The sequence below is a fragment of the Archocentrus centrarchus genome, chromosome 14 (assembly GCF_007364275.1).
Source record: "Archocentrus centrarchus isolate MPI-CPG fArcCen1 chromosome 14, fArcCen1, whole genome shotgun sequence".
NCBI classification, from domain to species: Eukaryota; Metazoa; Chordata; class Actinopteri; order Cichliformes; family Cichlidae; genus Archocentrus; species Archocentrus centrarchus.
This window is the reverse complement of record NC_044359.1, coordinates 19,753,535-19,780,384: the sequence shown is the minus strand read 5'-3', so window position 1 is coordinate 19,780,384 and position 26,850 is coordinate 19,753,535. Positions and strand designations below refer to the sequence as shown.

General features: G+C 41.1%; 2 protein-coding genes and 1 long non-coding RNA gene across 3 annotated transcripts; 2 read left to right on the top strand and 1 right to left on the bottom strand.

Moving 5' to 3' along the window:
* Positions 1-1,700: 1,700 nt before the first annotated feature.
* On the bottom strand, positions 1,701-11,501 carry slc12a9 (solute carrier family 12 member 9). Its single transcript, XM_030746900.1, has 14 exons — positions 11,280-11,501; positions 9,334-9,574; positions 9,064-9,198; positions 8,826-8,963; positions 8,404-8,706; positions 8,178-8,285; positions 6,777-6,888; positions 6,524-6,681; positions 6,349-6,431; positions 6,152-6,276; positions 4,954-5,146; positions 4,691-4,865; positions 3,746-3,892; positions 1,701-3,633 (listed from the first exon to the last, which is right to left on the bottom strand). Exons 2-14 carry the CDS (start codon positions 9,536-9,538, stop codon positions 2,807-2,809), a joined length of 2,709 nt encoding a protein of 902 aa, XP_030602760.1. The 5' UTR covers positions 9,539-9,574; positions 11,280-11,501; the 3' UTR covers positions 1,701-2,806.
* On the top strand, positions 4,115-9,482 carry LOC115792389 (uncharacterized). The gene is made up of 4 exons (XR_004021023.1): positions 4,115-4,320; positions 4,949-5,140; positions 6,113-6,215; positions 9,344-9,482. It is a non-coding gene; the product is annotated as an uncharacterized LOC115792389 (long non-coding RNA).
* Positions 11,502-14,962: 3,461 nt separating the features above from the next.
* On the top strand, positions 14,963-25,533 carry gnb2 (guanine nucleotide binding protein (G protein), beta polypeptide 2). The gene is made up of 10 exons (XM_030746092.1): positions 14,963-15,701; positions 17,413-17,492; positions 17,610-17,648; positions 18,168-18,274; positions 19,240-19,303; positions 19,576-19,738; positions 22,276-22,342; positions 22,432-22,633; positions 23,510-23,726; positions 24,481-25,533. The coding sequence occupies exons 2-10, from the start codon at positions 17,436-17,438 to the stop codon at positions 24,585-24,587; spliced, it is 1,023 nt and encodes a 340-aa protein (XP_030601952.1). The 5' UTR covers positions 14,963-15,701; positions 17,413-17,435; the 3' UTR covers positions 24,588-25,533.
* Positions 25,534-26,850: the final 1,317 nt, after the last annotated feature.

Sequence of the window (26,850 nt, the reverse complement as noted above, 5' to 3'; positions counted from 1 at the left end):
TGCAAAAATGTGGGCCTACTGCAGAGTGAAAAGTGCTCGGACACAAAAATGAAATGTGAAGGATTTATTTGAAATGTTACAAAACTGCTGAAATCAAGAAAAGCAAAATGACACTTGTGAATCTTTATGCATCAGAAAACAAAGAAAATATAGACAATCTGAGAACATAGCACCAACTACTGTATAGTCCAGTAAAGTCACGCTGCATGCATTCAGCAGCCACTTTATTAGCTATGCCTGTTCAACTGCTCATTAAAGAGAATATCTAATCATCCAATCACGTGGCAGTAACTCAAAGCATTTAGGCAAACCGAGCATCAGAATGGGGATGAAGGGTGATTGATTGTGACATGGTCGTTGATGCCAGATGGGCTAATCTGACTATCTCACTGATGAGCTCAAAAATCTCCAGAGAATCTCACAGAGAATGGTCTGAAAAGAGAAACTCTGCAGTGAGTGGCAGTTCTCTGGGTGAAAATGTCTTTTGGATCCCAGCTGTCAATGACCAGATTTTTTTCAAGCTGACAGGAAGGCAAAAGTAACTCACTCAACCATTTGTTACAAACAAGGTATGCAGAAGTGCACCTCTGATATCGGCTACAGCTGCAGAAGACCACTCTCGGTGCCACTCCTGTGAGCTAAGAACAGAAAACTGAAGCTACATTTCACAATTATTCACCAAAACCGGACAAGAGAAGATTGGAAAAACACTGTACTCCAATGGCCTCCATAGTCAACAGATCTCTGTCCAGTAGAGCACCTTTGGGATGTGGTCGAAATTTGGATGAAAAAATGACAAATATTTAGAAACTGTATGATGTCATGTGATGGAGCAAAATCTCTGAGGAATGTTTCCAGCACCGTATTGAATTTATGCCACAAAGAATTAAGGCAGTTCTGATGGCAAAACGGGGTCCAACCTGGTACTAGCAAGATGTACCTAATAAAAAGGTAAATGGACTGGGTCTCATATAGCACTTTATATGTCTGCATTCACACAAGCACTTTTTTTCTACATCTCAGTGCTTTCTAACAGTCACACTCATGAGCAACTCAAGGTTCAGTATCATGCCCATAGAGGCTGGAGCAGTCAGGAACTGAACCACCAACCTTCCAATTAGTAGATGAACTGTTCCATTTCCTGAGCCACAGCCACCCTGAGCTGATGAATGCATATACATATACAATATATGCTTATACGTAATTAGCAGTGCAAATGACATGCAACTGTGATACATGTATTTCTATTTGTTGCAACTAAACCTCTTCTGAGAATGTGTTTACATTTGCTTTCAGCTGAAGGGCAGTTTCACTGCTATCACTGACAGTGTTACTGGCCCTGCTCTTTCATACATATTTGAAAAAAAAGCTTGAAGTAATTTGATTGAAAACACTAAAGCTGTGGAAAGTATTAAGGAAAATGAGAGATCTGGAGTTCTGACTGAAAAAGTACAAATAGTTTTGATGAGAAGTACATCAACACAATAACATATCTTTAGTTATAAAGTATGTGTAGAAACTATAGCAGTGTGCACAAAAACAATGAGGACAGGGACGTGGACAGGGAAATTCATTACTGATTTGAGAACTACATTAAGAGTAGTGAGAAGTTCAGTAGGCCTGTTCTGTTGTGAGGAAAGGACTAAAGCGATTTAGGAAAAACTGTAACACAGCTAGCAGATATACAGGTTCAATCTGTTTTTATTACATTCTGCACTTTGAACACAGCTGGTAACAAAAAAATTCTTAATTTATGTAACAGCTCCAAAGATGACAATACACAGTACCCGTGGCAGTAATTTCAGTAACATTGGTGTACAAGAGTCCAAATGTGTTCTCGTCGAGCCCAAAACCGACACCCTGATGCTTTTTCTGCAACAGCAGCAACAACAAACCTCGTGTGCAGTGAAAATTCATTGTAAAAATGTGAAAACTTGCTCTGGTGTTTATGTTGACTTGTCTCAAGTATCATCCTCAATATGACATATTAAAATATATTGCACACTATTATCTTCATTATTTAGTCCTTCCAATGTAACCAGTGAAACCCTTTTTTGTTGTACTTTTACAGTCTGCACTGCGAAGCAAAAAGTCCAGTTAAAATCCACAGGCTGGCATAAGGACATGAAATAAAAAAAATAATAATAATAAAAAATGAATTCAACAGGGTCATAAACAAATTAAGTCTTTGGATCTCTTGGTCCAGGAACCAGCAGAAATATGAGAGTGAAGGAAAGAAAGCAGGCAGCAACAAAATACAAACAAAAAGAACACAATACCATTTAGAAAATTAATCCCTTTAAAAAAAAAAAAAAAAGCGCCTTAAATTCCACTGCATTTCATCCCTGAAATTATATGTAGACATATTCTATATTCTATTCAGTGCCCTGGACAACCTGCACAGCTCAAAGAAAAGCGCATTTTTGTTCTGAAGTGCCTTTGACTTGTTTATGTTGACACCTAAAGATAATGCAAAAAAATGAGGTTATATCTACAAAAAGCATGAACAAACACAGAAGTATTCCCTCATTTCTTGGCTCAGTCAAAGCCAGGTCAAGTATATTAAAATAGGGAAACATATTTAAATGAAAACCATCAAGTGGCACTTGACTGTCGTTCTTTTATTTTGGTAGTACTATTAAAAAAAAGATCTAAAGTGTAAGAAGACATACTCAGTATTGTATATAAGTATTCACTTACTATGAAATTATTTGTTAATGTGTTTCTACCTATATTTAAACAAACAATATGATATGACACTACTTCATTAACAAGTAACAGCATGAACAAACTCAACTGCACAAGCTCAGAGATCAGTGTATGTGACTGGGGTGACACCGTGAATAAGAAGTGTTGGCCCTAATCCATTGGTCACTGCTTCTAGTTGAGATAAGAACAGCTGTGACTGGCTGCGGTGTGAAGGAGGTTCAGGTAAATACAGGAAGCGAACAGTAGCTTGCGAGCTGTGCTCCTTCAACATGCGATTCAAGGCCGACAGGAAGTCCTCGGACAAAGTTTGTGTCGGCTCCGCAGTGGGAATGTGGTGCTGCAGCACAGAGTCCCACGGCACGATCTTTATCGACGCCCTGATCCTCAACTTCCTCAGCAACTCTCGAAAGGTCTCTTCATTTGCCATCCAGCCCTGGTCGCTGGAACCGGTTCCCACATTCAGGAAAATTCTCATTTTTGCATGCCGCCATTTGCTGGACATGTTGAGCACGCAGGCCATCTGCAGCAGAAAGAGGCTGCACACGTCCTCATAATCGCGGCTGCCTGGCTGAAGCAGGTTCAGTGGCCACACGTCTATAATCCGCTCCGAGCCATCAACCTTGCTATCTTTATCTTCTCCCACTAACTGGAAGAAATATCGACCCAGGCACACACTCTTGTTCATTTTAATGGCATCAGAAATGATCCCAACGTACTCCTCTGGTGTGAGCCACCGTGGGCTCTCAACATCACGAATGGGAGGGAAATGGGCTTGCAGCGAAGGAAGGTCAACCCCAAAATTATATTCCTCCTCGCTGCCTCGTCCCACTGAAGAGTCGCAGAAGGCAGTGTCCTGGAGGAAGAAGTCCTCAGGAGTGCAGCCGTCGTAGAACCCCAAAATCAACATGTTGGGCTTCATGCCACCTTGTAGAGAGACACAGAAAATCAGACTGCACAGGATACACCAGATAAAGTCATGCCACAGTCTATGCTGAATGTAATCACTGGAAAGCAATGAGAAAAAAAATGAGCTTACCTAAGCCTGTGATGCGCAGCAGATGCTGAGTTCCCTGTCTGACTGTGGGGGAGAGCGTCAGGTCAACAAAGGCCTTAACCCCAAGTTTATCAACTAGGCTCAGCCAGAAGTTGTACTGCTGCTGAACTGGGTCTGAAGGCAAGGTGTCTAAAACACAGAGTGGACAAAAATACATTTACTGTGAACTCATTTAATGATAAAAAGTTTGAATAAAAGTAGAAGAAAAAAAATTAAATATTCCAGCAAAGTAACTCAGACTTTATGTTGGAATAGCACTTGTAACTGTCCTTACTGGAAACAAATGATCCAAGTTCATGATCTGAAAACATTGCACTGTACCCTATCAACCAGAAGGGGGCAGAATCTCAATCCATCACACCTTAAAACTAAACATATTTTCTTTTAGTTTCTAACGGATGGAGGTCTTTAAAAGAAAAAAACAAGGATCTGGGTATCTGTCTGATTTCTCAATCTAAAGCTGCTGTGGCACATGAAAAGGCTCTCATTACCAGTGCAAGAGCTCCAGCACAGTAGCAGCCCACAAGGAAACTTTTCATGATGGCCCCTGTGGTCAGGTAGGCCTGCCAGAGCTTATACAATCCTACTTCCCATTTGGTACATTCTGTAGGTGCTAATGATAGCGAGTTGATTCGTAATGCCGGGCTTTCCAGGCACGACATCAATAGGTAAGTTTTAGCAAACTACAGAAACTGCTGTAAACACACAAACTTTCAACACAACAGGTAACAGAAGGCTTTGGTACAAATAACTCACAGAACCCACAAACTCCATTTTCTCATCCACAAAAACTGATACACAATATGAGATTCTGAGGCAGCAGCTGCCATTGTTTGAAGTTAACTCATTAAGTGGAGCCACAAAGATAAGAGTAATTTAATACTGTCAGCTGCAGATGGCCATAACACACCAGCTAACGAGCATTACCCAGATCTCCCAGCTGCACGTGACCCAACACATACAGCCCTCCTTTCTTCAGCTGATTTACAAACAGGATGAGCTGACAGGAAGAGCGGGGGTTGGCCACCATTAACAACACCTGCGGCCTCCAGAACTTCACGTGTTCTTTCCTCACATCAAGCATCAGCAGATACTTGCGTACCTAAAAGCAGAGCGGATGAAGGAAAGCAACATTAATGACAAATTGTAGCGCATGCTGGGCTTTGTGTGTGTCTGTGTGTCCAGATAACCTGGTGGAAAATGAGAGCCTGGCTGATGTAGCCCCAGCTGCTGGTGGGCGATCTGTAGTGGAGGAAAAGCAGCAGCAATAACAGGAGGACGATGCTGCCCGAGGAGTACACAGGATTAATGACGAACATCATGGTCAAACAGCTCAGAATCCCCAGGAGGCAAGTGTGCCAGGAGAAGAGCTGGAAGGTTGGTCTGTCAAACACACACAGACACACACACATAAAGTGAGGCAGCAGAATAAGATGGATATTACTTTCATATGCTTATCTTTTCTAGTTTCACAAAAGTAGTTGTTTTTTTTGGTTTTCTTACTTCCTCAGCCAGAATCGATGGCCGCACTTCATGATAATACTGTCACCATAGTACTGTGGTAAATGTAGGCACTGAAAGACTAAAATGCTCTCAGGCAGTATCTGAACTGTAATATTTACAGGCCTGTTACTAATGATTGCTTTCAACTGGATTGTTTTCAGAATCAAATCTATTAACCATTTGGTCTCTGAAAATGTCAGACATTTTGGAATAATTACCATCAAATCTTTCTTAATTTGTTCAACTCACAGTCCAAACAATTTACCAATAACCTCACGATCATGCAAAATACAGAAAAGCAACAAATTCTCACATTTGAGAACCAAAAAAATCATTCAGCTTTTTTTTTTTTTTTGCTTGAAACCATGACCAAAACCTTTTTAAAATCCAGCTAACAGTAACAGATTATTGCTGCAGCTTCACCTCAGCTTGTCCTCCTACTGAATTTATGCTGATATGATGAAGCTTGCAGATCTCTACTACTAGGTTTCAGTGACAGGCTGATCAAAAGACAGAGGTCAGTAGCAACCACACAGATTTCTTAATGTTCCTTCAGTAACGGTTGCTCATTTATTACTAAGACTTAAAAATATTGCCAATATTTAAAATATTTTGTGGAATTTGAAGCCTTGAGTGTGGCACAGCACAATGGTATGTAGTAACTTGTTACAGACAGACCACTTTATGACCTATTTCACATTAAACTATAGAATGTCTTAAATGTATAAAGTTTAGTGAGTTCAAAGTGTTTACTGAGGTGAATAAGTGCAACGTTGCAAAGAGTTGCTCTCTGCTGGCTATTAGAAAAAATGCTGGTTTCCTTCTCTTTTTTTTTTTTTTTTTTAGACTGAGAGCCATCTTTAATATACAGTCTATGTTCATTACCTGAAATTTGGTGCTGATGCCCACTCAAGAGCCAAACAGGCCAAGTCAACTGCAGCATAGGCAAGTAAGTAGAAAACAGTCACCAGACTTGCAATAGCATTGAGCTCCCCTGCAAACACCACACACTGCAACAAATCAGAAACTACAGGTTAGTTAATTATTTTTAATTCTAAAAATAGGTACCTGCAGGAACTCACCTGTGTCAGGCCCCAAGTGAACAGCACCGCCACCCAAGGATTTCCTGAAGCTGATGTGATGGTAGCTGGGGCTAATGGCAAACCTTTAAGAAAAACACACATTTTGTTAGACAATAATTCAATACATAAGAAAATGTTGGTTTAAAAAAAAAAAGAGAGAGAGCTCAACCCTTACCAAAGAGATGATCCAGAGCAAGAGCATGGAGGATACGGGAAGCTCCAATCATAGCACACATTGCAGCTGACAGAGATGCGCAGTATATCCCAATAGTGACAAATGGTGGCCATAAATTGATTCGCTGCAAGAATCCATAATCCTGAATTAACAGGGTCCTAAAGAAAAAAGAAAATTTTTATCATAACTCAAACTGCTTATTTGAATGTCAGTCTCTAAGTATTTATAAATCTGAAATATGGTAATTTCAGACCTGTCACAGGTGGCGCTGATCATGATGAAGAGAAGCACGTAGACTGAGAAAGTGTAAATGACGGCTATGATGGTGCCTTTAGGGATGGAAACACTCGGGTTCTTCAGCTCCCCTACAGAGTGGAGTAATAGCTACCATCAAGAAGTGCGTGTTTTTTCTGTGTACATGAGACCAATATTTACATGTCCATGCAGTATTGTGCAAAAGTTTTGAGCCACCACTTATTTCTTTATATTTTGTTTCTAAGGAGCCAGACTATTTTGTATTTTTGTTTAAGTGTTACCAGCAGCCTGCTGCAAAACAAATAATTTGCCCACATTTCATTAGAAAAGATAACACAGTTTGACAGGCATACAGTAGTATTTTTGCACCAACAAGATGATTCCCAAAAAGCTATTAGCTGAAAACTTGAAATATCTTGGAATAGTGTGCAGTGTTTTTTAAAAGAAGAACAAAAGAAGAACTGACAAACATAAAAAACTATATCCAGCAGATGAACAGTACAGTATCTGAAAGTCATGTCCTAATGAAATGTGAAGAAAAAAAAAAAAAAAAAATCCAGCAATGGCCTGGAGAGTTTCAGCCCTTCAGCTGATCCATCGACTGTTCACTGAAGCCTAATCAGAAATGGTCTCAGTGGAAGAGTGGATACAGGAAGCAAAGGCTGAGTATGCTGAACAGGCCTTATGCCAATAAGTCTTATGGAGCACTGAACAGAAACTTGAAAATTTGATTTGGTTCAAATCATCCTCAACATGTACAGAGGAGGTCAGGAGTGTCTGCAGCCATCTGTAAAACATGGCGAGGCACTGTCATGGTTTGGGGTGCATTTCAGCCAGTGGTGCTCGTCAAAACTGATGGAATGCGGAAAACACCAGATTTTGAGCCACCATACAATACCATCTGGAAAAATCTGACTGTCAGCAGCTTCATTTTTCAGCATGACAAAAAATACAGTGGCACATGATCAATCCTGGATCGGCCTCCCCAGAGCCTGCACCTCAAAGCTATTGAAGCATCTTGACAGAGAACAGAACAAAAAGGCAGCCAACATCCAAAGAAGAGCTTTGAATGTCTTTCAGCAAGCCTGGAGAACTATTCCTGAAGACTGCTTTAAGAAATGTGATTAAAGCTTGCCTAAGAAGAGTTCAGAAATAATAAATGCTAACAGAAAAAATAATCACAGGAAGTGAAAGTCCTGTTTTTAAATCTGCCAGTAGATTAGTAGTACCTAATGTTTTCAGATAAATGTAGTTGAGTAAAAACTGCAGTATTTACGTTTGAAATTAGTTCAAATATTTAAAAAAAAGGAAATACTCAAGTAAAGGGCAAGTACTTAAATTTATTACTACTGGCAATGTCACCCTCCGTATGTTAAATATTATGACAATACATTTTCACCTGACATGTTGGCTCCAGCCATGATCCCAGTGCAGCTGGTGAACATGACAGCAAACACAGTGGCAAAAGACATGACAGAGTTGGTGCTGTAGTCCAAAGAGTAACCAGCTAGAGAGAGAAAAAAAAAAAAGAGGAACAGCAGCAAGACCTTTAATAGATGCTCCTAAATTTATAAGCGCTTTCATGTCCTTACAAAATTTATTCCTTGTGCTCCATCTGTACTCACAGCCCAGGTTGTTCTTCAGGGTGGTAGCGCTGAACCCTGTGTAGCTGGCATTGTAGCGGAGGGTCTGGTTGCCAGATCCACGGTGAGTAATGACAAAGTTGTGAGGTTTGACTGCTACAGAACTGATGAAAACGGACAGCAGCGATGCAGTGACCACCAGCAGGATGACGAAGGCGGTGCGGGAGTAGATGTGGGCGCCCACCAGACACACAAGCAGACACAGCAGAAGGATTACTGAAGAATACAACACCGTATACCAGTAACCCTGAGGAAGCACCCGCCACCCCGAGGACACAGGGGACTCTAAAACGGGAAATCAGGCAGAACACTTATGCAGGATGGGATGTGGAGTAAATGAAGTAGACCAGTTAATGGGGAAAAAAAAAATAAAAAATTTAAACAAAACATGAGGAAAAGCTTACCGGGATCCAAACCAAATACATCAAGTATGGCTTCCACAAGACCTAGAACATACCCTCCACAGGCAAAAAGTTTTGCCAGGAAAAACATTAAACCAATACTTCCTCCAAACTCAGGCCCCAAAGAGCGGCTTATCATGTCTGATCATGTTTTCGTTAAGGCTCATAGTTCAACTGAAATCACTAAAACTGTGGCAAAAATCGGGTAACATTCAAAACTGAGTTTGGTCTGTAAGGATACAGTACGCTCCGCCGCCCTGTATCGCACCATTGGTGGAAATAGCGCAGATGGACAGTATTGTAAGAGATATGATGGTGTAGGCAACAACCACCATCAAAAGAGCCTGCAACAGCCCCGCATGACCAACCACAAACCCTGCAAAGGGAGATCACACCACCATGAGTCACTACAGCACAATGATGCAGTTACACTGTGAGTGAGTCATAAAAACCCATATGCTGTACAGCCCAGAGCCGCTATTATTTATCTAATCAAACATGTGCCTCTCACCTGTTCTCAGAAACAACACAATGCGGAACATTGAGAGGACGGTTGGCACCATAACGCCGAAAAACGTGTTCAGTTTTCGAGGAGTCTGATTTGGTGTCCCAGAGCTGGATTCCAGGTTGGGGTCCGTATCCGTGCCACATACCGCTGCAGTCACATTAAGACCACACACCCCTGAGGTGATCAGGGGGGTGCGTTCGTTTGACATGGCTGCTGAGAAGAGTTCCTGATTAGTCTGCTCGCCCTGTGAAAAAGAAATCAATAGAGACAGCTTTAAAAAAAATAAAAATAAAAAAAAAGAGAAAAACTTCTACAGAGTTTAATTTGCTTCAGGTAGACAGCAGCTAAACTTGGAGCTGATGGTCTGGGTCACTTCTATCTTTTCTGTTTGCTTTGTCTGCAACACAGATTGCTTTCATTTGTTAAGACCATGTATGTTCGAATTTATCTCTCATTTGCCTTTTACCCACAGTAAAGGGTAAAGGGTGTGGCACGGCTGACATGAATTCCATTTGCATTGTTTTGAAATTACTGAAAAAAGAGGATCATCGTGCACACAGTAGCACATGTCTTTCAATGCCGTACAGACTGATAAACCATTTACTTCAAAAAGCTTTGTGCCTTTTTACCAACAAAGAATTACTTGGTACTTTTTTCTTTTCTTTTTTTTTAATTGTCACAATCAAATGCTGGCACACCGCAGAAAGAACCTGCGGGTCAAGTTTGCAGCTGACTTCATAATGAAGCGCCTGCTCACACTTCAGGTCGGTATTTGCAGTCAGCTGATTCACAGCCCCTTGCCTGTTTTTACAGGCAACTCAGAAAACCAAAAAGCAGCCACCTCAGCAGAGGACTATACCCCTCTCTCTGTGCACAGGTGGCCTCCTGTGTTTTGTTACTCCCAGTACTCACCTTTGTAATTCTTCCTTAAGGAGACATTTTTTTCAGTACTGAACCAGTTCAGCAGCTCTCTGAAAGTTATTAGGTCAGCTACAGAAATCACATGATGGGGAATCCAAAGGAGAACACTCACAACAGAGCTTGACTGAACATGCCAGGTACATTATTTCCTAATTATTGTAGGGATTCAACCCAGCAACTGATTCCTGTCAATGTGACGGAGCTTACACTACTTCATGATTAATGTATTAGTTGTTAGACAAAAAAAAAAACAAACAAAAAAAGCAAACACTGGCGTCACCTGCTCAGATGAGGGAATCTGCTGTTTTTGTTTGCCTCGTATGACAGATAAGACTTCAGTGAAGCATCTGCATTCACAGAAAGTTGCGGTGTTAGTGTTTAGCTTTTCTCCATAGTTGCAAGTCTTATGTAAATTACATAAGGGACATACTCTTACCCCCATCGTGACAAACGACTTTTAAGTGGTTACAACAGGGAAGTTACATGCAGTAAATCTATCAGTGTGTCAGTTCCTGTATTCTAGTTGATGCTGAACGGGGACATTTTGGTCGTGCTCTGCAAGATGCTGTTAGTGACGCACTGACTGATGTTTGTGATGGCGTTGATGATGATGATGATGATGATCCAGTCCTTCGGGAATTATGGGCCCTCCTGGGTCCCCGTACCCTATTTTACAAACATGCAGGCTGCTAAAATAAATCACCGCTTCCGGCACCTGTACGTTGCATGAGGGTGGAGCAACCGCAGCATACAAACTTTACATCTCCAGCGAAGGATAAAAAAAAAAATAGAGGTAAAAGCCTAACTATACATTTGGATATTTATATATTTATAAATTTTGGATAAATGTCTGTTAAGGACTGACAGGAAGTTCGCCCCGGCTGATCCCGCCGTAATGTAAACAGCGCAGCTGGTCTAAATGCTCCCGCAATGTGTTATTCAACCGGCGACATTCAGGGTGTTTGCAATGAGACGCGCCCCGTGATGTTTCCTATCCTCGCTAAAACACCGAGCACAGGTAACCTTACCTTGCTGAACCGCTCGTCACACTTGCCACTTCCTGTTCGTAAACTCCTCTTTTCTCTCTTTTTTTTTTTTGGTGGGTGTTTGTTTGAGCGTTTGAAGTCTCTCTGGTCAGATGAGCAGTGGACGCAGTGGGCTGGTTGACCGAGATGAGCTTCCTCGAGAACTGGATGCTGCGAAAGATGTACTGCCCAATAATAACACAACAACCGTGGCACGCCTCGTTCCCCGTGTTATTTGTTCAAAAGTGTCACGGGAGAGCTGATACTGCTCATGTGACTTCCTACGGGGGAGGGCAAAACCGGGCAAATATGAGCAAACGTACTGCTTGTCAAAGAAAGCCACGCCCCTAAAGTAGGGGACTGGTGGCCTCATCAGCAGTTTAAAAATATCCTTAGATAAGTGTACAGCAGTGTGGGTAATGAGTTCAGAGGGTCATCACCGCAGATCTATACTGTATGAGCACCAGACTCATACAGTATAGGTCGGACTCAAGCCTGGAATGCAATACCACTGCTCCCCTCCAGGGGTCACCAGGTGGCAATGATTACTTTCATACATACTAGTTTATCAGGCAGACTAAACCTGTCAAATAGAGTTTCATTTAAATAATGGAGTTTTTTTCTTAAATTTAAAAAAAAAAAAACCTGCCCGCATAGTTCGCAGTCTATATCCATTCTGCTCCAGGAAAACAAACTACTACTGAACGTAAACAAGAACGTTTGTTTAGGAGTTGCATTATGGTGATGGGTGCATGGCCTGCTGACTGTCAAATGTCATACAGCATGTTCCCTCGGAAACGGTGCTGTATCAAAATCTGATCAGGTGTTTATGTAGTGCATACAGTACTGTGTAAAAGTCTAGAGCTGCCCCTCATTTCTTTATATTTTGCTCCCAAGGAGCCAGACTTTCTTTTAATTTTTTTAAGTGGTCTTGAGTTTTTCTTTGGACATTGGCTGCTTTTTCACTCACTTTCAGTTGTTTATTAGGCCACTTATCACTGATCTATTAATCATTCAAGCATAAAAATGCACCTGACTCAACGGATGAACCAGTGTTGCATATACAAATAACAGACAACTTAGTAAAGAACCCATTTTAAATTCTAACTTTGGGCACGTTGGTCACAAAAACACATAATTTGTTCCCATTTCTTTAGTTGGATCTAACACAACTGACACAGGACTTGAGAAATACATCTGGCCCTTCAGCTGCTCCATCTACTGATCACTGAAGCCTCATCAGAAACGGTCTCTGGAAGGGTGGCTGTCAAGAAGCCATTCTTAAGGAAGGGAAAGGCTGAGGCATGCCAAATTACACAAGAACTGGACTTAAAATTAGTGGTAACAAAGTCTTCTTCAAAATTTTGGCTCATATTGTGGTCAATATGTGCAGATGAGGTCAGGAGAGAAGTACAACACTGAGTGTCTGCAGCCATCTGCAAAACACAGTGGAGGCAAAATTGATGGAATTATGAACACAGAAAAATAACACATTTTGATCCACCTTGCAGTAGTATCTGGAAAGCCTCTGATTAGAAATGGCTAACTCCTTTTTATTAATACACAGGTTAAAAACCTTGGGACAACCACAAATGGGAAATTCAACAAACAAATCAATCCTGTATTCAAGATCAGTTTCAGTTTCAGCTCTCCACTAAAATCTTTTTTAACTATCAGCTCTGGAATGCATGCTTTTGTTACATCTAGACTGGACTGCTGTGAAGCACTCTACACTGACATTAGCTACCTCTTGATCACCTCTTGATCCTCTACAATTTGTCCAAAATGTAGTGGCCAGATTACTCACAGGGATGATTAAGAGAGATCACGTTGCTCCAGTGTTGGCAGATTTGCACTGGCTCCCTGTGCATTACAGAATCCAGTAAAAAGTGATACTGTTTGTAGTTAAAACCTTCTATGGTCTTGCACCTGCATATGTGTGCATATCTGTACAGTATACTGTGTCCAATCACTCCCTCGAGATCATTAATGTCTGCTTCTCAATCATTCTTGATTATCCCAAGTGACCTCAGAAATGTATCAATTATGACTGTCTTTAAATCCAAGTGGAAGACATACCTGTTACATTCAGCTTTTGGAAGTAGCTGCTCTCTGGAACTGTGGGTGAAGGACAGGTTGTTGCATTATTTTATACAGTTATTATTTTATATAATAGTATGAATGTGTAGCATGAATTTTAAGTTTGTTTTTTTTATTGTAAAGCACTTTGGTTTTAAATGTCCTAAATGAATGAAATGTACTTATTTACTTACTTACTTCATTTTTCAGCATGATAATGATCCCAAAGATACTGCCAATGCAGTAAAAGCATACCTGGATAGAAAAGCACACAATGACACAATATCAGCCATGGATTGGCCTCCCCAGAGCCTGAACCTCATCATTATTGAAGCAGTGTGGGATCATCAGACAGAGAACAGAACAAAAGGCAGCCAACAGCCAAAGAAGAGCTTTGAATGTCCTTTAAGAGGCCTGAAAAACAATTCCTGAAGACTACTTAAAGAAATGAGAAGAAAGCTGCCTAAGAGAGTTCAGGCTGTATTGAAGTCAAATATTGACTTTCAAGCTTGTTAGGATTATATAAACTCAATCTTTGCCTTATATACAGTATTTATATGCATGTTTCAATAAATCTCTGCACCTATTTCCCAAAATACAGAGAAATGAGAGGTGGCTCAAGACTTTTAACTGTTAGATTTACATGTGCTGTCGGTGCTTTCAGTTAATGAGGTCCTGTTCTCTGGAACAAGCTGCCTGCTGACCTGAGGTCTACATTCAAAATCTTTTTATTCTCACAGGCTTACATTTAATCACTCTGTGTGTGTTTCTGCGTGTGTTAACTTATGTTTGATTTCTTTGTGAAATTTGTTTGATGTTTTTATCTTTTATGTTAGGCACATTGAAATGTGCACATGTAATGAAATGTGCTCTATAAATAAAACTGCCATTGCCATTTTTTTTCCATAATTCCTCCCAGACTGTTAAACCTCTGATCCCTGACCAAAAACTCGATGATTGCAAACTTTATGGGGAGCTTTGATAACAGCTGTTCTTTATCCCACAAGTAATATCACAGATTCGTGTTTGTGCATACAAGTCCCCTTCATCAGGGGACAAAGGTGAAAAACTCTGCACATACATCAGCCAAACATCCAAGTGAAGCGAGAAATGATCATCAGGAAACAACCTGATAAACAGGACATGTTTATCAGAGCAGAGGGGCGTCACTGTATGAGACACATCCTTCAGTAAGTTTGCTGCACACTCATAGATTTATGGAATAAGTCAGAGCACTAGTGCAGCACGCACGTGATCGTTTAAATCACAGCTAAATCTTTTTTCTTCTTTTTGTCAAACATGCAAGAGAAAATCTTCATCTCACTAAAATCATTAGACTTACTTGCTTTGATACTCCACACACCATATGCTGTACATTTTATTTTATTATTATTTATTAATTTCATCAACCTAAGTCTGTTAAGACAGTAACTCTTCATGTGAGGACTGGATCTCAAAAGTAGTGGTCCGCAGGGTTAGGGGTCATGGGATTTACGTGTATTTAAGAGATGGGTGTGGTTGAATGCTTCATGCCCGTATCCTGCAAGCGCTCACCGCGTGATCCGGCACCCTGTTTCTGAATGATTATATTCAGAAAAAAAAAAAAAAAAAGGAACCGTGTGGATACTGCCCAAGCGACGGGGGCCGCCTCTCATTGTTGTCTACAGGAGGAAAACAAATCCACACACAAAATCTACCGATGGCTGGATTTCTCACAGCCAAACGCATCTTCTTCTTTTTCAGCATTTCTATTTGATGCGCTTTACAGATTTTACTCAGTAATTCGTTGCCGACTTGGAGGCGGCTATCCTGATGAAGTATCGGCAGAGGGAGGAGGATACCAAAGAGAGGAAGGAAACGAGGATAACGTCACGAAGACTCGGAGTAAAACGGACTGAATAGTGTTTAATGGACGATCCCTGATGCGGGCCGGGGAAATAGCTGGGGCCAATTCTGTTTGCTGACGCCGTGTTGGACAAATATGTTTTTGTTAAGTTGCGGGGCGTGAAAAGTGGAAACGATCGGGAGAGGAAACAGCAACGCGGCAGCAGCAGATTTCATCTGTTCCAGGAGCTCCGCTAAAGCAGAGAAATGGAAATGTGTGCAGCCCTCCTCCGGTTGCCTGTTTACTGAAGGATTTGGAAACAGCCTGATCGTGACACACGGAACTTTAAAAGTGGATCTCCTATGAACTCGGTTTTTAATGAGTGAAAAAGACGTCTAATTAAATCCTCCGCAGGATTTTGGGGACGTTGCTTTCAGTTTATTTTTCTTTGTTTGGTTTTTTTGTTTGTTTGTTTTACAGCAGGAAAACAAAAGCAGGAAAATCATCGGGAGAATTAACAGGTAGCCACCCATCATCAAACGCTGTGACAACACATGTGTGGCTGTATGTGGCTGGATGATGATGTGCGTATGGCATCGTTTTGGCTAAATGAAATGAGCTACATCCGCATTTTAGGAGCTCGGTGTCTAAAATGAGATGTGGTCAAGGCCTTTATGACTGTGCTGATCAATATGTGATGTAGTAGGGGGGCGTCTTTTTTTTTAATTATTATTTGAATGTCTAAATGCGGTAGGACAGTGAATCCCTTTCAAGAATACCCTTTGAAACTGACTTGTACCCGCTTTCTCCTTAGTGCTGACTGTATTTCAGTGGGGAGCTCCTAGGCCATACATGCACATCCTCTGCCATTAAACATTCACTCTGCCCAACATGCAGTGGTTGTAGGCTCGGCACTGCCTTCCAGTTGCGGATTTAGCCATGCCATGTTCGAGCAGTTACACAGCAGATGTGCAACCAAAGGGGTGGGGCCAGTCATTCCTGGCATCTTTACGTTTTTGCTATAGCACATGTTCTCATAGGCTGGTAAACTGCCAGAAATGCTGAGGACGCCGTGGACCTGCCTTATTAACCTTTATAAAGAGCACGGCCTAGCAGCGAGGGTCGTCTTGCTGCTAGGCCGTGCACCATCAGTGCTGGTGGAGTCTGTGTGGTACGTGTCTCACTGTCTTCTACTCCTTAACCACTGACTTCAGCACAAATCTGCTTGTCCTCCAGTTGATACTCAGAAGCAGCAAAAACATGCATCTGAGCATCTGGCAGGACCCATCCTGGCCTGATATATGATCACCCCTCCCTCCCCCACTCCTCCTCTCCTGCAGCATCTATTCTCCTGATTGGCTAAATGAGCAGCTGAGCCAGGAGAGTGAGACCCAAGATGCACCCCTTTTGGCTTCCATTAGTGCTGTGTGATCCATCTGGTCGCAGGTCCCTCCAGGGAACAGTGGTCTACTGTAGCTAATTGCTCTTCCTTGCACAGTGTTGGCTACTGTACGTGTGCTATCTATGGGGTTTTATCTTGAATTTGAATAGCTTCACATATGCAAATAAACAGGCCACCTGTTTGGGAGAATATTTGAATGTGCAACTGTTTTCCTACAGGAGCAGGAAATACTGCATGCTACTGAAAGCACAAAACAGAGACAAACAGTTTCTGTGATGTGGGGGATCCACACTGTGTACCTGTGTAATTTAGGAAAGTAGAGACTCCTCTGTTCTTGAACATGATGTATTTATTCAAACACAGTCAGTGGCTCCAATGAAAGATGACTCTGTCCTGCATTAGTTCAAAGTTTGACTGACTTGTATGAGCATTGCTACCAGGCACCAGATAGTGAGCATTCACTCACTATCTGGTGCCTGGTAGCAATGCTGGCTGTTTGATAGCAGCTTAGTCATTGCAGATTATTCTCCTCAGTTAAACCATGCTGGGTGGTTGTACAGCCATAAACAGATTACAAGTTTGTTTTTTGTTTTTTTCCTTCACTGTGGGTTCAGTAAACCTCAGGGATTAAAATTGGGATTTTATTTGATTATTTTATTTCCCCAAATGCAAATAGCACTCAATTATTGATGAAAGTAGACCCTTGGATTACTAGGTTATGAAAGCATAAAAATATGATAATCCCAATAGGACTTAATATGCACTGATATTCATTTCATTTAGATTTTGATCATGGAGTGTGATATTTAATGTCGTGTCCCATCCGGCAGGTGACAGCTAGAACAGTTTCAAAATGAGTGAACTGGAGCAGCTTCGTCAGGAGGCCGAGCAGCTTCGGAACCAGATACGAGTGAGTGATGTGTATCTGTTTTTTTTTTTATCGTTGGCATATAATACTGGATTTTATTTTATTTTTTTAACCAATGGTGTCCTGTTTTTTTCTTCCCTGTGATTTCATAACCATTAGGATGCCAGGAAAGCATGTGGAGATTCAACCCTGACACAGGTGAGCCTAAATGGAAGTGTAGGAAATGTCAGTCACCTGTGGATAGGTGCATCTGGCATCACTATGGATTTATTATATATACTTATTAATGTGATATTAAGCTCAGCAGAGAAAATAGACAGTTTTCTAACTGAGAAAGCACAACTACTGCTTTCTTTTTTTTTTTTTTTATTCTTTTGATGAAGTCTCTAAATCCCTGCTCCTCTCAACATGTCTCCAAGTTTAAGCTGCACAGAGAAGTGACCTTCTCTTTTTGCAGCACATTATAGAAGTAATAGATGACGGCCATTTGTTGAAACAGCAGTAGTAAAACTCATCAATAATTTCTAAATTTATTTTTACACAGGCATATTTGACATGAGATTTTAGTCATTTCTGTGCCATTTTCGGTCTTCAGTGTCTGATAGCTGCTGTATTGTACCTTTTTAAAGAAACTTTTATCACACGCCCAGTTAACGATCAAAAAGGGTGAACTTAATCATACTTAATCATAGCTCCGTTTTCTCTTTACTGACTTAGATAACTGCTGGTCTGGATCCTGTGGGGCGGATTCAGATGCGGACAAGACGCACCCTCCGTGGCCACCTGGCCAAGATCTATGCCATGCACTGGGGTTCAGACTCTAGGTGAGTCTATACTTTCTCTAATGCCTTTGATGGTCTCTTACTTAATAGGGATTTGTTTTACTAAACTATAAAGTTCCACCTGAAGTAGCTGAGCAAAAATGGTCACCTAAGCTATTTCAGGTGGCTGAATTGGCCACAACAATGAATATTTGGCCTGAATTTTGACCAAATCTGCATTTTCTTTGCATTTGGCCTTTAAGTTGACTCAGTTTATATAAAACATCTGGCCCACAGAAAATTTGTGAATGCTGTAAATGGGCTTTAGAAATCAGATATGCCCACGTGTATGCAGCCTGGGAATTCATTTCACTTCACTGGCTGTATGATGGAGCTATTAGACTATGGCATTACCCAAAGGAGAAAACATTTCCTGACTGTAATACTGTGAAAATATACTGGACTCTTTCTTCAGTGCCATCATGACGCAACAAATACCTCAACAGCTACTGAATGGATTGTAGTGACGTGGGACAGAAATACCTGCTCAGGATGAACTTTAACACATTTGGTGACGATGTAGTGTTTTATTTTCTGCCTGTACACGCTAATTACAAGTCATAATTAGTAAATGTTGAATGAACATTTACTAATTATGACTGGTAATTAGCCATAATTAGTAAATGTTGAATGAACATGCTAAATCCACGACCTCACTATTGTCATCGTGAGCTTGTTAGCAGGCTCGGGTTAGCATTTAGCTCAAAGCGCCACTGTATAAAAGCGCAAACGTGACGTTTGAGTTTTAGATGTGTCAAATAATTTGCTGACTTCAGGAAGACACTACTAAAACAACTGCTCTTCACCCTGAGCTCTCAGAGTCATCTGAGGCGTCAGGGTTTTTGACAGAAGCAAAGCGTGTTCCGACAGGTTTGGAGCACTGCGTGATAACAGAAGTTCAGAACAACAGACTCAAATGCCAAATAAAAGAGATCCTGTATTATTCAAAAAGTTTCTGATTTTTGCAGGCTTCTGGTTAGTGCCTCTCAAGATGGAAAACTGATCGTCTGGGACAGCTACACCACCAACAAGGTAAAATTAGCAAAAAAGACAAACAAAAATACCTTTTTGTCTCCAGCTGGAAGACTTGTCTGAACTTGAAGTGAAAGTGGACGAAAGTCTTCCTCTTGTAGAAGTGTGACTGACTTTCATCATAGCTTCTTTCTCAGTGTTACTATGACTTATTGTGAGATTTACAGTGGCGCTGTCAGTGCTTTCACAGTATTAATACCTGCCTATTTTATGCTCCTACAAACAGTAGTTTGTTTTCATCGTGCTGTTTTAAATGGCCTCTCCTTTCTTAGATACATGCCATCCCCCTGCGCTCCTCCTGGGTAATGACCTGCGCTTACGCCCCTTCTGGGAACTATGTGGCCTGCGGTGGCCTCGACAACATTTGCTCCATCTACTGCTTAAAGACACGCGAGGGCAATGTCAGGGTGAGCAGGGAACTACCTGGCCATACAGGTGAGAAAACATGGCGACTCAGCTAACTGTGTTAAACTCTTCTCATAAGTAAAACTGATGAGATGTTTCAGATGAGTGTGTGCCAGTCCCCTGCCCCTGTGGGAAAGCTCCACTCCCAAAGCTCTAAACAATGAAGACTTCATTTACATGGTTAATTAATCGCAGTTTTAATGAGCTGAGATATTAACTCCTGTCTGTGTGATTCTGATTTGTGAAACTGTATGTTATTACATTAGCAAAATTTACACTTTGCTTTACTTTGGCAGTGCCTTGACAAGAAGTAGCAGAACACACATTTAGTACTAGCAGAGTTTTTTATTTCTGTTAAACAAAATCAAAACATACACTTGTTTTACAGTTCTGTGTCTTGAGCCACCTCTCATTCCTTTATATTTTGCTGGGAAAGTGAGAAATAGTTCAAGTGATTTATTGAAATGTGCAAACATATATGGAAATAAAGTATATAAGGCATTTGATATGCCCGCCTTTATTCTTCAGCACAGACTGAACTCTCTGAGGCAGCTTTCTTGTCATTTCTTTAAGCAGTCTTCAGGAATAGTTCTCCAGGCTTCTTGAAGAACATTCAAAGCTCTTCTTTGGATGTTGGCTGCCTTTAGTTCTGTTCTCTGTCAGGATGATCCCACTCTGCTTCAGTAATGTTGAGGTCCGGGCTCCACCCCTGTCTGAAATGCAGCCCAAACCATCACAGAGCTTCAAGACTTTTGCACAGTACTGTATAACCTTTGCAATATCAAGATTTCTCAGATACAAGAAATTTTTTTGACCATGTATTGTACGCCTATCTCTTACTTACTAAAACACGCTACACGCAGCCAACTCTGCTTTATTAATTGCAGTTAAGTGGTTTTTCACTACTTCAGTAAGGAGTGATCGCATGAAAGAAAATAATGTTATTTATTGGTTCACAGAGCTTGAGTAATGAAACTATTATGGTGATTAGAGCCTGATGAAGCAACACAACAGAATAGTGTTGTGAAAAAGATCCCTGGACTCTACATGTTGTTGGCCATGGAGCAGAGGTCAGACGGAGAGTTAAATGAGACTTTTAACATTCAGGATGAAGTGGAGATGGGGAGGATCCCTGTCACACAAATGAAAGCCTGTCCTTTTAACTTCGTTTTTTTTTTTTTAACTACTGCTCGAGCAGCTTTGCATGATTCACAATCAAAAAAACCCCCAAACAAAACCCTTTATCTTATATTGGGACTGCTCAGTTCATCCACTGTCTGAAGCCAGGCATCTTAGCACCTTTCCTCCTTTGCCTTTAAGCTGACTTTCATCTGACTGGCTGTCTCTCACAAACAGAAGGTTGAACAGCAGGTAGGTGGTGCTGTTGTGCATAAAGCCAGAACTTTATCCCTCCTCTTTGACGTCATACAGAAGCCAAAACAGGCCATTTAGCTTTCTTGTACATATGCTAACTTCATTATTTGAAAGGCTGGCCATTTTTAATATGAGAATCCATAATTCTAACATTATTTGTGTATAGCAAAGGAAAGAATGAAAAGCTTAACATGTCACATTTAAAGACTGGGCAACAGAGACTGATTAACTTAAAGGAGGCAGGTCAGAAGATTATCAGGATCAGCCTGATGGGATTGAGGACGAGAAAAGTTTGACAGTTTGGGAAATCAGAAGTAATGAAATGAATACAACAGCAGGAATAGCCCAGGCACCCAGACATATGAGCAAACATGAAAACACAGATCTTTCCTGTTGAACCTATGCAAAAGCTTCTTTTTATTGCAGTCATGGATGGATTATGGAGACCACAGATGCACGATGCAAATTTAACTACTGATACACACACACATGAATGTCGCTTCCAAAAAAAAAAACTGTGATGAAAAATGTCCTACCTTAACACAAACTTTCTTTAGGCATTCTTTCAGGAAAAATCATTGAAAGTCCAGCTTCTGGACAGTTCAGATTCAATCAAGTAACAAACTGTTCAAGTATCTCAGTGTTATAGTTAGTTCTTTCTAACATCTCGAACATTTGCAAAACAGCAATTCTCTTTGGGAGTCGACAACAGGAGGTGTCAAAGAGGGCAAACTTCCCTCTGTGACTTGTGTTGTAGTGCCAGCACTGCCGCTCCACCTCTGACAGTCGTGAGAGAAGGCAGCTAGACTTCTTTATGTTTTTGCAGATATTTACCTCTCATCCAAGAGGCTTCTTTTGTGAAGTGAAACCAAACAGCCGCTCCACAAACACATGGCACGAGGAGAGCTACCTCAACAGGACAGGACTCAGCTGTGCACCTGCACTTAAAGGAGAAATGACACATTTTGGACAGAAAAGACAGATGGTTTGAGAGAGGAGTCCACTGTGAAAGACCGTCGTTGAACAGAAGCAGATTATAATACAACTCTATATGTACATTCAGAGTACATTTATAGTCATATTTACTTCTTACACTTTATGTATTATAGTAGTCTGGTCATTCTGTCACCTAGGATCTCAAAATATGTCATCTTTAATATGCAAGTGCCACTGACATCATTCTGTTCTCTCAGGTTACCTGTCATGTTGCCGTTTCATTGATGACAATCAAATCATCACGAGCTCAGGAGACACCACATGGTGAGTCACACGTACCAAAACACGCATGTGCAGCCTAAGCACCATTTTCCTGCACTGATCAATGACTAACTCTGTGCTTTTTGCCCCAGTGCACTGTGGGATATTGAGACGAGTCAGCAGACCACAGTTTTCTCGGGCCACACTGGTGATGTCATGAGTCTGTCCCTTTCGCCCGACCAGCGCACCTTTGTGTCGGGAGCCTGCGACGCTTCGGTCAAGCTGTGGGACATCAGGGACAGCATGTGCCGGCAGACCTTCATAGGCCACGAGTCGGACATCAATGCTGTCTGTGTGAGTGTCCTTGGGGAATGGGTGCTCCTGTAGCCCAACTGCTTTTCTACATCTTAAAATCAGTTTAAGTTCTCTTATTTTGTAGGATTACTCCATCTGTGGAGCTTTATAAACCTGCATTACAACATGCAGCATGAGTTTGCAGAGGAGATCTAATGAAAGATGCTTTCAAGTTGCATTGTGGGAAATGTAGTATTACCAGTCTGCTCAAAAGCAGCATCTTAAAATTAATTTTGACACCAGAGTTTTAAAAGACAACAGAGGTTTTACTGCATATACTACATCCAAAGTTAAAATATAGGGTTAAGGTGTTAAGGGAGAGCATGAGAAGCTTAATCCACCCCCAAATACCTTTATCTAACTAGATAACCAAACTCATGTACCACCCAAACAAATTTAAGGCCAGGAGGAGCATAACATGTAGGTTTTTGTAGCTTGACCTGTATCATGTGTACTCAACCACGCACTGTCTAATACGTCATCAATAGCAGCTCCAGGATTTGTCTTGGTGGTCTCATCCCTCCAGCTTTGGGAGGGATGTAAATGTTGAGCACACTACAGGATTTACACTATTATCAATTAACACCATATCTTAACATCCTGATCATTTCAGAAGACAACCTCCAGTTGGGAGTCTGGGTTGGTGCACTACATAGGCCACCTGACAGTGTGGCAGGTGGACAGATTCAGTATTAAAGCATGGTGATCATCTCTGAGATTGATCACATTATGTTTTCTGTCTTATTAAGGGATGTAGAAAAGGTGGGAATGCCATATAACCCTTCTTATTAAGCTCATCTTCTTGTAGCTATATTTTCTTTAAAGAGTCATCTCCACTTTCTGCTTCTCATCCATCCTCCTTTTTCTTCTCCCCAGTTCTTTCCCAATGGCAGCGCCTTTGCCACGGGCTCTGACGACGCCACTTGCAGGCTGTTTGACCTGCGTGCAGACCAGGAGCTAGGCCTCTACTGCCATGACAACATTATCTGTGGCATCACCTCTGTGGCTTTCTCACGCTCAGGCCGCCTGCTGCTGGCTGGTTACGATGACTTTAACTGCAACATATGGGATGCCATGAAGGGAGACAGAGCAGGTGGGTGAAACAAGTGAGAGAAAAGAGAAGGTTCATCTTAAAGTGAAGATAAAGATGATTATCTAGCTATTTGCATCAGAGGTGGTCTTTTGTTTATTGAGTTGCATGCCATGTGTCAAGACTGAATATATTCTTTTGCATGTGTCTATGGATATGATCACAATTCTCATTTTTTTCCTCTGTTGCCAAGTCAGTAATTAATGTACTACTACAAACTGATGCAATATTAGGACAGTACTGTAGTGCAGGAAGTAGAATTATATACTCCAGGAAGTGCTATACAGGCTGGTGGGTCAGTTGTTCCCCCTACTGCTGAAAGAAAGAAAAAAAAAAAGAACAGCCAGGAACTTCAAATGATGGAAGAGCAGCAAAATCTGCCTTAGGCACTATAAAGCTGGTTTTGGATCAACTATTGAGTCAAAGCCATAATCAGCACAGTCGTGGGAATTTTAGCACGAATGTTGGGACAAACTTTCCAAACAATGATTTGTTTCCACTGTAGAAAGAAGATCACAAGTCAAAAAAATAAATAAATTAGGTCCATTTTCTTTTTCTGAAAAACAGGATTTTATTTAATTTTTTTCTGCTATTCACACTTAAGTAACAAGAGTATATACAACAGTGGCATTGATCTTAAGTTAAAACTATAAGAAAAACTGGGCTGACTGTGTACTGTGTGAGTTTTGAAGAAGTTTAAGAGCATGACATTGCGCACTAACAAGTTGCCTTATGGTTTTCTTCGTCCCTCCTGCAGGAGTCCTGGCAGGCCACGACAATCGCGTGAGCTGTCTGGGCGTGACGGATGACGGCATGGCGGTGTGCACCGGGTCCTGGGACAGCTTCCTCAAGATCTGGAACTGAGCCGTGCATATAAACAGCAAACCAACACACACGGCCAACAGACAGACACCGCTCTTATCTTGGGACACAGTTTGCACCCTGTACTCTCACTGTATGTAAGATTCCACAGACAAACCGCAACATTATACTGTACATAATATATATTACTTAGATATGAGTTTACACACACACACACACACAAACATACATATATATACTCATTGTATGCGGGACAAAATAACAAGACCTGAACACATGCCCACACTACCTACCGCTGATTAAAGTGCACAGCAGCAAGGCCACAGTACAACACACACATACACATAACAGGTCAATGTCAACATGTGACCAAATACAGTTGAATATTCAGCTGTTCAACCGAAGACGCAAACACTATCGTCACTGTCTGACACACTCATTCACACACACACACACACACGGTTATCATGGGAGATGTTGCTCCTCGTGTTAAGCAGGGGAGTCAACATTGCTGAACAATTCTGTCTTTGTTTACCACAAAGTCCAAAATGCACTTCAGATTTTTCTTTGCTATTTTTGTCTCTGTACCATACGTATCTCAGCAATGGTGCTGTGAACCACCTGAGTACATTAATGGTGGGGGGTGGGGTTGATTGATTCCAACAAAAATATGAACTCTAATTTTCATCTGTTTCAAATAGTCATGCAGTCACTGTTTTTACCATGACATCAGTTCTAAGTTTTCTCTTTTACTCTGCACACTTCTTTTATTCATATTCTCCCTGTGTGCCTCAAATACACTTATTAACAGAGGATATCGAGACAGTTAAATTAATCCAAAAGAACCTGAGATTAAGAGAAGCGGAGAAGTAAAAGCATTACAAGACATGTCTTACCGAGTAGGAGCCAATAATTATACTTTGACTTTGTCATTGTATTATCTGGACATTACTATAATTGTACATAATATTAATAAATAACTGCCTCTCCTGCCATTTATTGTGCTTTTTTTTTTTGTACTGAAATTTCACTAACTGCTGATCTGCTGGGATTTTCCCCACACAACCATCTCCAGGGTTTTACAGAGAATGGTCTGAAAAAGAGAAACTATCCAGTGAGCGCCAGTTCTGTGAGAAAATGTTTTGTTGATGTCAGAGAACGGCCAGACTGCTGTGAGCTTATAGGAAGGCAACAGTAACTCAAAGCTATGCAGAAAAGTCTCTGAACGCACATCATGTTGAACCTTGAAGCAGATTGGTTACAGCAGCAAGACCACACTGGGTGCCACGCCTATCAGCTAAGAACAGGAAACGGAGGTTGCAATTTGCACATGCTCGCCACAGCTGAACAGTAGATTAGAAAAATGTTGCCTTGTCTGATGAGTCTCCAGTTCTGCTGTGACATTCAGATGACAGGGTCAGAATTTGGTCCTAGCAAATAACATGAAAGCATGGATCCATCCCATCCTCCTTCAGTGGCTCAGGCTGCTGCTGCTGCTGGTGTAATGGTGTGGGGGATATTTTCTTGGCGCTTTTTGTGCCTCTTACTAAGCAGAGGAATATTTCCAGCACCTTGTTGAATCTGTGCCACAAAGAATTTAAGTTCTGAATACAAAAGGTGGTCCAACCCTGTACTAGAGAGGTGTAGCTAACAGAGTGGCTTTAATAAGTTCAAAGCTGGCATACAGCAAACGGCCATAGTTGCCCACAGCAAACTTAGTTACCTGTTTAGAAATATGTAGCAGCAACCTGAATCTTCAGTCTCCAAAGAAATATTGAATGCTGATAGAATCTGTATCTTTTCAATTAATTTTTAACAGACTAAAGTTTGGGTTGAAATAGTGAATGAAAATAGTTAAATGAAAACATCTGATGTATGTTTTTGTCTTCAGACACCAGGGGGTGCTGCAGCTTATTCTGCAGGTCTGACTCAGAAAACAGGGAATATTTACTGTAAACCAAAACCGGATCTTGTGTTTAATCCATGTATAAGTTAGGCCAGTGATTCCCAATGCGTGAGCCGCAAAGGTACTGCAGGGGGTGTCGCATTCATAACAGAAATTCAGTTTGAAATGACTCACAAGTATGCAGTTACATATTTATATAAATGTATTTATTTATATTTAAAGTGAATTAATGCTGGTAATAGGAGGTGGTTAGCTCATTACTCTGACCTAAATTTACTGCTTGTGTATTGAAGTTTGTGCCCCGGTGGCGAGTGGGTCAAATATTGGCATTGGCACTTTACATATGACTGGATAGTGTTAGCAATTTATAGCCAACAGCCTGTGTTTGTTTTTTGAATC

Bases quoted from the DNA above. Each gene is read 5' to 3' on its own strand.
- gnb2 (XM_030746092.1), top strand. From the start codon at position 17,436: ATGAGTGAACTGGAGCAGCTTCGTCAGGAGGCCGAGCAGCTTCGGAAC. The intron at 19,739-22,275 runs GTGAGAAAACAT...CTGTTCTCTCAG, and splicing joins GGAACTACCTGGCCATACAG to GTTACCTGTCATGTTGCCGT. The intron at 23,727-24,480 runs GTGGGTGAAACA...TCCCTCCTGCAG, and splicing joins CATGAAGGGAGACAGAGCAG to GAGTCCTGGCAGGCCACGAC.
- slc12a9 (XM_030746900.1), bottom strand. From the start codon at position 9,538: ATGTCAAACGAACGCACCCCCCTGATCACCTCAGGGGTGTGTGGTCTT. The intron at 9,199-9,333 runs GTGAGAGGCACA...CTCCCTTTGCAG, and splicing joins TGTGTTGTTTCTGAGAACAG to GGTTTGTGGTTGGTCATGCG. The intron at 3,634-3,745 runs GTAAGCTCATTT...TCTCTCTACAAG, and splicing joins GCTGCGCATCACAGGCTTAG to GTGGCATGAAGCCCAACATG.